Source organism: Priapulus caudatus, unplaced genomic scaffold (genome assembly GCF_000485595.1).
Source record: "Priapulus caudatus unplaced genomic scaffold, Priapulus_caudatus-5.0.1 Scaffold541, whole genome shotgun sequence".
Lineage (NCBI taxonomy): Eukaryota > Metazoa > Priapulida > Priapulimorpha > Priapulimorphida > Priapulidae > Priapulus > Priapulus caudatus.
In genome coordinates this window covers 330,355-342,571 of record NW_014577602.1, presented here as the reverse complement: position 1 = coordinate 342,571, position 12,217 = coordinate 330,355, and the positions used below count along the sequence as shown (strand labels likewise).

The window sequence follows — 12,217 nt, the reverse complement described above, 5'->3', positions numbered from 1 at the left end:
TACATTATTGTATCTAACTGTGTAGTATTCATCCAGACACACGTCTCGCTATAGAGGGTTCCGCGATTTTCATATTACCCACAATGCAACGCCGCCGGCCATTAGGGTTCCAGAAACCAGTTCAGGCATGGTACAAGTACATTGAGCAACGCACCTCTGCTCATTTTATTCGCCTATTAAGCAAATCCATCACAACGCCGCTCTTCTGCGGAGTTGTCAACTGCAGCAATCGGTATCATAGAGAGCCACACAGCTTTTTTAGGCTGCCTAGCGTGATCACAATACAAGGTAAAGTGACGAGAGACCATGCAGGCGGACCACAGACGTTTGGAGCATTTTCAATAAAAAAGCAATGCTGAATAAACACGAAATGTATTTACTACCAATGTTTCTCTACTCTCTTTCGCCTTGTATTGCCGATAATTACCTGTAAATGCCGGTCAAATGCTCATCTGCAACACACAGGTACACCGCACGCCGCTACATATTTGCACTTATATACATATATCGCCGGCATCCAGTAGGCAGCTGTTTGAGTGGGGGTGGTGATTTCTCTTGCACGTGCAGCACACTCTACATAAAATAGCACCGAGGCAACATGTGAACAGAATTCACCAAGCCCGGCTTTACAATTACAGTGTGCTGACATGATGCCTGTCCAATATTCTCTCATCATGAACCATGCACGGATAGAGAGATGGTATAATCAGAGACTGGGAGTGCATAACACGTGCTCGGATAACGTAGATGGGACTCTCACTGTTCACATGATAGATGTAGACTGATACACCACTAACCCAACCGCAGAACAGTCGATCGTAGGGATCCAGGCTTTTGTAGTTCTGAAAGTGGACTCGGCTTGAATGTTAGGTAGTTCACGAGATCCAAATAGGTGTGTGATGGAAACACATTGTGGTCCTCACTCCATTCGGCATTGTCTATTTGGTACGGGTCTCGATTCCCAATGCACTCAATTTTCTCGAGATAGAGTGCTTTGGCTACGTTGTCTAGTGAATCAAAGTACTTATCCATACTACGTACACTACAGACAGTCGACAAGCGTGCATACACTAGCTATTATAAAAAAAGCAGCGTTTGATAGCTAGAGTAGATGCAGTAACATCGGTGAAATTTCTGAACTCTCACGATGTAAACAAACTCAAGTCTATGAACATATATGTTGCAAAACCGGGCCTGCGCAATCTCATCGAACTAGCAATTAACACAACCCCAGTTGATAAACCTGTCTCCAAAATCGGGATCCACTTACTTCTAATATCTATTGCAATAATAATACTATAGCCAATGTAAAATCGGTTGATTGTGCAGATCGGCAGATTACACGCAACACGTGTTCGCTCTTTTTGGAACCGAGATGGCCGACGGCACAGGATTGTAGGTAATATTTTTAGTGCAAATCGCGGAACCCTCTATACGGTTTATTCGTTATATGAGTAAGACTAATGTTAAGTCTAATTTTGTTTCTGACAATGGGCTTCGGCTTTATCATGACATACTATTCCCGAACATCCGCTCTATATTTAATATAAAATCGCAAGAAAATAAGAGTTTTAATGGTAAACTACTACGCACAGCTATGATCCCATAATCGATCCTACGTTTAAAAAAGTTTATCCGTTAGTTTAATGATAATTTTGTAGTGGTCATGTAACAGCGGTACGTTGTTAACATGTATTCAATACTGATTGTGCATTGTAGCAATAATTACACGATACGATATAAATAAATCACTCAAAGACACGGCGATCTTGCTTTAAACTCATTTATTTTGAACAGTCTTAATTGTATATATTACACAACAAATCTGTAACACAACAAATCACCATATCATTTTAACCTATTATTTAATATATATGACAAAATGCAACAAAATTAAACCAACTATACAATAGCAACAAATTTTCAAATCACAGACAAATCGATGTCAGGGTAACTGCGGTATATATTACCCACAATGCCGCCAGAAGGTCATCACCGAATGACCACCACCGGCGCATCAAACGTGACGTCATAACAATAAGTGATGACGCGGCTGTGGAGGCAATAGAACGCCGTGAACATGCCCCACGCAGGCCGTGCCGAGAGAGGGCGCTGTCTGGAATGATCCTGGGGTACAACGCACCCAGTCTCTCTAGTCACGAACCTCTGCGCGTACTACCAGCCGCTCCTGTCCGCAAGTGTGGCAACATACGGGTCCGCACGTCCGAAATAAATGCAAGACAAGCCTGGATTCGTGCGGCGCAAACACCGCAGTCCGATCCGCGTCCGTACACATCCTTGCAATGCGGAACGTGTGCGAATACGCGGATTGCTACTGGCGGAAAATACTCAGGTTTCCGGCCCATTGTCTGCACAGCGACACAGCCCTGTGAGTTTGCAGGCAAGCCCGTAATAGTATACAAAACGCGTTAAGAATTTCTCGCAGGGTTCACAGTGCGGTTTTTCGAGCGGACAGGAGCGGCTGACAGTCGGGACACGTTTGTATCCGCACTGACTGTCCTTGTCATGTGTTCATGACCGTCTTCTTTCTATATATATTTCACTAAAGATATGAAATACAATACACGTGCGCTTCTCTGTCTGTTTTTTAGATCGGAAATTCCAAGGTTCGGGAATGATAAAGGAATTCCGTTTGTCTCAAAACTCGCCAACACCTGCATCCCTGCTAAACAGCCAGCGGGAGCGCGGCGTCGAGTTGTGCGCATGCGCCAACGATCACGTGATTCTGCTACCATGGCAGCCTTCGACGCATCCGGCGTGACGTCACTGAGAAAGAATACACGTCCAGAGGCCGTTCATCATGTTCAAACATTATATATGTTAAGGTCTCTGGCAATGCCCGCGTGACGTCACATATTGCCAACGTCATCTAAAGCCAGCATGCGCACACCTACACGCGGCACTCCGTTGCTCTGTAGGATATCACAAGAACCAGTGAATAAGTGTTACAAAAATATGCAAGAGGGTGTATACTATTGTATATAACTATACGTATACACGCTAGTGGCACTTTAAGCAACGGCTGTATAATAGTGCGTACAAAATTCAAACAAAATCAGTCTGGAGAGACTAGATCAATATAAATATGAGATTCCATCAACTGGTATGCAAACCACACGATCTCTAATAGCAGCCGGCCATATTATTATATAAGATCTACAATATTATTCTAAAACGCGATAAAACGCGACGACACGTTATAATAATGGTAATAATAATAATAATATCATTGTGTTTTTATTTTATTGGAAACCCACTTTCGGGGTAACCCCATTTGCCATTGGCATCGTACAAAATAGTTGCATTGAGTAGCTGTCACAAAATAATGGACCCGTGCCCTCTGGAGGTTGGCATATATCCGAATTCCAGATCCTGGAAACCAGGAGATGGCTTGGGCACCGCCGGTCGGGCTCCACGGGCGGATACGGAACGCGATCCCGGATGCCCGGCGGTGGTTCCAGACCGACGGCGTCGAGTCATCCAGAGCCTATTTTCCCGTAAACACGTCACACATTGCCAGAAAAGTTTTTGGTGGTCTCCACTGGGACTGTAAATCGAGACCGCCAGACGGCGCTAGAATCAGCAGACCGCGCCCCTAGTCACTCACGTGACCTCCCGGCTGATAGCTCCCGCCCGTCCTCGACGCGGACGGTCTATCCTTGCCCAGGCGGGCACCAGCTGCCGATTCCCCCCGATCGTAAGTTATAAATATAGGGACCTTGTTCTACACCAACACCTGCTACACACGCGACATCACGGCTCACGATTCGCAGCGTTCGTGGGCTACAAATCGCAGTAACTAGCTATTATAATAGTACGTACGGTGGCCGAGGAGGGTTACGCCATTCTCGGAGGGCTACACACGCGCTGTCAGGGTCAAAGTAGATACTACGTCACTCGTTGTGGGCCGGACCCACCTAGTCTGAGTAGTATTTCAAGTGGGCGGGCTCGAACTAGGGTTAAAGATGATGTTTCGTTCAAGGTTAGCGTTGGAAATCGCGATAGGAGTTCGATTATCGAACCCTAACGCCAATTTTAACCCTAAAAATGTTGACCGGTGCAATGCACCTTCGCCCTGTAGAGACGGCCCACGCCGTCCCTTAACACTTGTCTTGTTTACCTAACCCCAGCCTCGGCTCGCGGTGGGCAGCGCGTTGTCCCTCCTGAACCACCGTACCGAGTATACGAGAGCGCATGCGCACTGCGCGTTCGCAGCGCGCTAACAACGACTACCACGGTTGTTAATTATAAGTATATCATTGGCACGGATGCGCACAGGAAACTATACATTATCTCTATTCCTAGATACGCGCTAAATGCTGCGTGCGTCGTGTAGTGCAGCGGTCAAGACGCTAGGTCTAGCCTCCCGCATGCCCGACCCTCGTGTGTGTTTATGTGTTGTGTGTGTGTGTGTGTGTGTGTGTGTGTGTGTGTGTGTGTGTGTGTGTGTGTGTGTGTGTGTGTGTGTGTGTGCGCGCGCGCGCGCGCGTGTGTGCGTACCAACCCCGCCTACACTCTGTGACAGCTTGCCTCCTATTTGAGAAAATACTCTTGCTGCGTTTATCACACCGTCGCAATGTTGGCGACGATTGTCTTGCTTCCTGTCCCACTTCTGCTGCACTGCTACTAGTTCTAGCGGCACCCTGTAACGTATTCCTTGCACCCTGTAACTCTACAACAATTACCCTGTGCCTTGTAAGATTGAGCAACGCAGGGGAAATGGGTCATGAAACCAAACCACACTATGTTAACGAGAGTTTATAAAATACATCTCATGCTAAACTATTTGCGAGCGACTAACCACGCTAAGCGATGATCGCATACATTTACACGCGTGTGTTAAAATGATTACAGATTCGCACGATTACAGGTCATGATCAATGAGGCTATAGCTAAAGATCGTCAAATCAAAAACGTTTCGTCATCAGTTTCGAAGGGATAGATAAAAAAATGCAGGACGTATCATGAAGGAAAATATACACTCGAACACTCAACGTTTTTTAAATGGTTAAAAAATATAAAACTATGGCCATTTTAATCTTTGCCCGGACAAAAAACGCGTAGAGTATGTTGATATTTTAAGAAATGCGCAGCAGAATGAAGAGTATGACGTATGATAACATATGATTATGAAATTCGTGATTGATGCTGATGCTATACAAACAGTCAGAAAAAGTCGATAATATAAATTATTGTAGTAGTTGTCTTTGTCGCAAGCCGCCAACACCAGAGCCACCTTGTTCAAACTCGTTTTGTGATTCGCTAACGAATGATCCAGGCAGCCTGTGCGTAGACTGGCAGGCTATCAATATTCATTGTGATATATGTATCATTGTGAATAGTCTAGCGTAATCTAATGGTTTCTCACCCACTCAGTTGATGGTATTACAGACGGTGGGATTTGCAAGAGATCGACTGGTTACATTTAGTCTAACTGCTGTGTGCCAAGTCACGACACATTTGGCTCAACAATTTTACCAGGAGTCACCCTCAGCCTACCCATGTCTGATCTCTCGTGACCTCAAGTGACCTCAAGTGACTTAGAACTAACCGTTTTGTTTTCCATCGGAGAATGTGTACACATGTGTTCGTTACGGAAGACAAATTGTTAGTGAGTTGTGCGTCAGATGATACAACCGACCTAATATCTTTCTTAATATCTTCGGCTGCCTACCGATGATGATGCCACGATGACACGCCGCCTTTACATATATATAGAGGGCGCCGCGGTCTCGCTAGCGATGACTATAGCAATGACGTCACCACATATCACTTTCCGTTTATGCCTATATAATAGTTGATATGCTTTCAAGCTATTTGTATAATAACAGCTAGATGGTAAAAGGTGGTCTCTCTCTCCCTGACTATGGGAAATTCTTCGCACAGATTTACAAATTGCCTACATCAAGGCAAGTCACTTCTATATATTCGCATATATATTCCTATATATATATTCGGATATATATTCGCATATATATTCGCATATATTCGCATATATATTCCTATATATTCGCAGAAGCACTTACAGCATACTCGCCCTAGAATGACTTGCTATATATTTGCCAGATTCGCCTGTAAAATATTTGCCAGAGTTACTTGTAATATGCGTGCCAGAATTGGCACGTGCAATGTTTGCTAGTGACACCTGAGAGAAAGAGAGAAACAGGAGGAAAGGTAACCCTTAAACAATCTAGAAAATATGGCGAATGAATAATGCGTTGCCATGGCAAGTTCAAATTCTGCTTAAAAAGCGGCTAGAAAGTCGAACCGTTCTTTTATAAAACGCAGCCGAAGTTTGAACCGAAGTTTTCTGACGTTCTCGTCTGCAGATAATATCTAATATCGCGTATATTTGCAGATCTGTGACATATATCCTGGGGAGCGACCGCAGCTGACGTCATCTGTAGTACGATTATAAACCCGATCTTTGGATAATAAACCCCTCCCCCCGCCCTGCCGCCCGGCCTGGGGACACAAACAGACGGCAGTATCGCGGACTTATCGTGGTATCATCAACGTCGCCGTCGCTATCGTCGTCGTCGCCGGCGGCGGAAGCAGCGACGACGGTGGGCATCAAAGATGTGCTGTGAGATCTGTGAGGTGGAGCCACCGTCGTGCTGGGCTACTGATCCTCCTTGTCGTTGGTGATCGGGAGGAGGGAGCTGATACGGGAGACTTCCCCGGGCTTCTCCGGTGCTGATAGCAAGTCACGCAGCTCTGCCTGCGAGCAGGGGGCGCTGGTGACGTTTTCTTTCATCTGATGCGGCTTCAGCTTGGCCGTGGTCGTGAGGATCCAGCGCTGTGCACGAAGACGTCATCAATACGTGTGTAGAATACCAACTACGATAACACGTCATCACTGTGTGTGTAGACTAGTCCCCACCACAGAACGCAATCACCACGTGTGAGAAATCGTGGGCAGAAAACCGCAGAAAGCAGAAGACGGTGACAAAAACAACCGTACGATAAGAATACGTCTGCATTGTCGCTCGAACCATTGAACGACTGCCTACGTTAATAGATCAGCAGTCTGTCTATGTGCATAGAAATGAGTGTTGATCAATCAATTCATCAACTCATCGCCTGACAAACGGCCGATAATTCCCGACATCGCCCAAATAAATACAATAGCCATCGTTGTTATAGAGGGTGCCACCTACCTCCCTGAAGGTTCCCGGCGTGGAGAGCAGTTTGTAGATGGCGTAGATCGGAACCATGGACATCGAGGTTAGCGCAAGACACCAGCCACAGCTCTGCGCCCACATCGGATACTCGTAACTGAAGAAACTGCCCTCGATCTTCAGAGGAACGTATCTCACCAGCTCAAAGACAAAGATGGCCTACAAGGTACAAGCCAAAGATCGTTAGGTGTGTGTGTGTGTGTGTGTGTGTGTGTGTGTGTGTGTGTGTGTGTGTGTTCGTGTGCATGGGCGTGTGCGTGTGCGTGTGCGTGTGCGTGTGCGTGTGCGTGTAGTGTGGTGTGTGTGCGGTGGTGAGTTGTATATACTGCTGTGTGTATGTATAGATCAAGGAGCAGTAAGAAGGAGATAGAAGATACAAAGTACAGGAACCGAGACATAAAATAAAAGATAAAAGATACGACACACAAGATACGAGATATAAAACACAAGAAACAGGAAGCAAGCAAACGTGATGAAGGTGAATGACTGATTGACTGTGAAGTGTCGCAGTATAAAGAATATTAACCGTCAGGCGTGATTTACAGGCAGTTCGTGGCACAAGCGCTATAGTCATAAGGCCATCAACGCCACCGTGTGACTACCGTATGGTCCACAAACACGACAAATTGAAAGGCTAAATACTGAACGCGATCTTACCGCCTTAGATCTGGAATGTTGCCTTGTCGTAGAATTGTCTAGAATAGAATTAAATGATTATATAGTATATATACTATATATGAGAAGAGAGAAAAGAGAGAGAGAGAGAGAGAGAGAGAGAGAGATACAGAGAGAGAGAGAGAGAGAGAGAGAGAGAGAGAGAGAGAGAGAGAGATACAGAGAGAGAGAGATGAGTGCATTTATCACGCCAAGGAATTGCAAAAAAAAAGTTTAAAAAGAAGAAATAAAAAAAAGAAGTTGCGGGTCTACTGACATCACGACAACTGAAGGATAGCTAAATGATGCGTAACCGCGACGACGATAGTTGACAGCTACCTATGAAAACGACGGCGACGACTCACTCGTGACACCAAAGGTGACAACAATACACCGACGCGACATCACGCGGACGCAGACGTATTACGGCCGAGACAGAGAGAGTGGACGCGGACACGATGGCAAAGATGGCGGTCTCTTACACAGGTTACGACCGGAGTCACATATGTCCAGCAGATGCGCAGCCACGGGTTGATGCGGAACCCAACCATCAGTTCGATGTCATCGTAGAATTTGTTGGCACCTGCGGGGAAGAGAAGGCGACAAGACCGCTGTAGTGCCGGCGTTCTGCTACCATACGCTATCCTTACGACAGTAGCCTATAGGTGGCGGCAGTGTCGCCGTGTGGCACTCTTGGCGTGGGCGGGACCTCACAGTTAAAGCGAAACTAGAGCCATCTAATTCGAAGAGTTGTTTCTTTTGCGGTGTTTTTGGTTTTGAATTTTTTCTACCTTCCCACACCACGACATTCCTGTGTCTGCCTCCCCCGCACCGTCCCTCCCGATTACTTAAACTACGTTTACGGATTATAACGAAATATACCTGGTCTTCCCTTTCCGATAACCTTCAGGATCGTTGGCCGTTGTTACGCAAAAGCGGCTGCGAGAGATATTCACTGAAATGCCACACTGCTATTGAGTCATACGAACCTCAATAGGGCCAGTCGTAGCGCCAGACTACTGGCATGTGCTGCCATCTGCCGCGCACAGTGTGGACATTCTGATATGTCAGACTGCGTGACCGTGTGTGCTTCAACCACCGTGCATGGAGGACCGATCTGAAGATTCATCAAGAATGGGGATATGAGCGGCAAGGGATAACAGGAGAGGGGAACGACATGGCTGCGGCGACGGACACATTCAACGGGTAGTGATGATCGAGGAAGAGAGACGTGGGAGGCGGAAGCATCAAGAACAGCACCTACGTTATGTACTGACAAGAGAACATGTGTCATCATTAAGAATAAAAATGATTAGAGCACGTGGGCAAGGAAAAGGCCTGCGTCTCGGCGTTGTTTCTTCGAGGAATTCTGGCAGCATGCGTGCATCCTAACCTCATCCTAACGCCATTTCACTCAATCACAAGTTCCTCGCGTGTTTCTCTTTCCGAAAAATAAGTGGCGTTATAGTGGTCGCTTATGGCAGGGCGCAAACAAGGTAGCGTTGTTTGCGCGTCGCAAAAGATTAGGGCGTAACGTAATGGTTATGATATTATAACAAGCGACCATCTTTCTCAACGATTTTCCTTTACCGGATATTCTTTAAGTTATATTTTTCGTCTTCACATTAAAAAACGAAGCTATTTTTGCGAATAAAACCCTAAACTTGCCTTGGCAGGAACAATTAAACAGGTTACTGGCCAACGAAACAAGAAAACGTCATCCACACGCGAGACAAAAACTGGCATTGTACAGAAATAGCTAGACGCTACAATTGGCATTTCCGTACACCTGTTTTCGCTTTTTTTTATTCATCGGAGACTTTTACGGATGCCTCTGCGAGACGCGGCAGCTATTTTCTATTTTTATGCGGCTGCCATATTGTTTCCAGAACCGCTCCTTTACCGACGAAAATCAGAACAAACATAAGCAGCAGCGGTGGCGACATCAACTGCTCAAGGGCGCTGCAATCGCATTCAAAACAGGATGCGGCCTGAGAACAATATATACAGTTGTATATATGTACATTGTTGATTGTACATTGTTGATTGTACATTGTATATTGTACATTGTTTTACATTGTATACATTGTATACAGTAACAATGTATATATTGTTCTCAGGATGCGGCCATATCCCGTGTCACGGTACCACGTGACTCTTCGTAACAAATCTCTCTATATATAAACATACTTACAGTGCGCACCTAGAATACGGTAGACGAATCAAAGATGAAGTCAACTCACCGTAAAGCCAGCCGATGGCGATACATTCAAAGAAGCAGAACCAGAGCAGAGTCATGCCGCTAGATGCATAGTAGTCCCAGACGTAGAAGACGTACAGTCCTCCCTGGCGGCGAAGGACAGAGTTGTAAGCGCGCCGTATAAGCAGATAATCGACGCACGAGCACACACACGTGCGCGCACAAACATACGCACTCGAACATGTGCAGCCGCACATGCACGAATGAAGGCAGGCATGCACACACACGCGCGCGCACCCACGCACGCATGCGCACAGGTATACGAACTCGACACAATTATTATTTACAGTCATCGACTGTAGTTGCTATCAGGCTAATTTGACGTGTGTGCATTTCCTATGGTACTCTACATTCTATTGATGTTCCTCGAGACTGCATAGCTCGGGCGTGCTATAATCACGATGGATATGACCAGGAGTAGATAAAGGGACCCCCCCCCCTACCTTTATCTACTCCTGATATGACTCTTGACATCTTAAGCTCACAATTGTGACATTTATCCTAAATTTGGATTAAACACAATCTCTCAGGCTGATCTGTCTCGAACCAGTTGATTGATTCGATTTGTTTAGTCGAGCCGTTAGATCTGTGTAAAATTACGCGACGGTGAAAATAGGAGGCGATGAGCGTGAAACAGTCGGCACATAACCACCACAATTAGTCACGGATAATATAAACCTTCGCAAACAAAAGAAGAGAAAAAAGGTTCGCTGGATGAATTTTTGTAACACTACTCTGGCATGTAGCTTGTGAACTAATGACAACTACGTAGTAACGCCCCAGGCCGAAGAAGCAGAAATTCGGTCCCCACGCGATCTTCCCGGGTAGTATACCCACTATAAAATGATGCGTTTGGACAATCACATTTCCTTGTTCACTTATTGCAGGCATAATCAGACACTATAGCTCTCACCTCTGTGATTATAGATGCTGTAACAGTTGACTGTTAAAATGTTGACTGTAATAGTGATTTACTGTACTTCACATTAAGTTCTATAGAAATGTCAATAACCCTTTAAGATGTAATAAATGTTTCGCTCATTAAGCAACCCTGCATGTTCCTAATTTTCACGCTCACACCATATGATATTAATTATTTAATTACATAAACCATATATCAAAATTGCCTCTACAGCCTATTAGGAAAACGTGTTAATTCATTTATAAACGTTCCCACGTAAAATTCTAATTACGATGCAAGTCTCCGGGCGAATTAATTAACATATTATGTTCACTTTGACATTTGAATACACGTCATTAAACTAAATATTAGACAAAAAATAAGAAAGACTGTACACCAAAGTGCTACGCTACTTGCTTGCTCTGCTATCTATTCATCTTTCTATTAATAGCTTTCTTTTACAAATTGCCTTTAAGTTTCCCAAACAACGCGAATTAAAGATTTCTAATGAGAGAGTGAATAGCATCACAGTAATTAAATAATATAATATCGATCAGTTGGCTAAGCAATTATTAATATAATAGATATCGTAAAGCAAAGACTTCTCTGGATAAATTGACTCCGTTTCTTAAGTTACAAGCCTATCGTTTTTAAAACGTGGTAGTTTTGTCTATGAACATGCTTACTGCCAATAAACAGATATTTATTTATGACAACATACGTGAATATTCCATGCCGAAGGACAACAAAAACTTGGCACGAATAATAATAAGCGAACAGCGCGCAATGAAAGAGGCAACCCAGTACCATAGGTTCATGCTAGTTTCGAAAAAAATATCAAGAATAGAATAACAGAATGAACCTGTAAGAAAAAAAACCTACAATTACATTTGTCACCGACGGGAAGTGAAACCGAACCCGTTCTTAGCGAATATAGTGTTTGTGTATTTGTAGCCCCCCTAAAAATGTGAACGTGCTGTTTATTATTGAGAATACTACAGGTTTGGTGGTGCTTGCTGAGCTATCTCTCCTACAATTCAGTGAATTCACGGTACCCCGAACCATGGAAATGACGCGATGAAAGGTTCAGAGCTTGGTCAAGGGAAACACGTACCATGTAAAGTACTGCTACGTTAGCTATCAACCCACGCAGGTACATCGCCTTGCTATATATATATATACCTGATATATATATATATA

The 12,217-nt window shown here is 44.7% G+C and overlaps 1 protein-coding gene across 1 annotated transcript in view; it reads right to left on the bottom strand.

Annotated features, from left to right (window-relative positions):
- Positions 1 to 1,765: 1,765 nt before the first annotated feature.
- The window catches only part of LOC106811454 (sodium- and chloride-dependent taurine transporter-like), a 25,573-nt gene continuing 15,121 nt past the window's right edge, over positions 1,766 to 12,217 (bottom strand). The window contains exons 9-12 of the mRNA XM_014815072.1: positions 10,100 to 10,202; positions 8,339 to 8,439; positions 7,182 to 7,361; positions 1,766 to 6,820 (exon numbers count right to left, since the gene is read on the bottom strand). Of these exons, the coding sequence (XP_014670558.1) occupies positions 6,644 to 6,820; positions 7,182 to 7,361; positions 8,339 to 8,439; positions 10,100 to 10,202 (561 nt within the window). The 3' untranslated portion in view covers positions 1,766 to 6,643. The remainder of the gene's footprint in view (positions 6,821 to 7,181; positions 7,362 to 8,338; positions 8,440 to 10,099; positions 10,203 to 12,217) is intronic.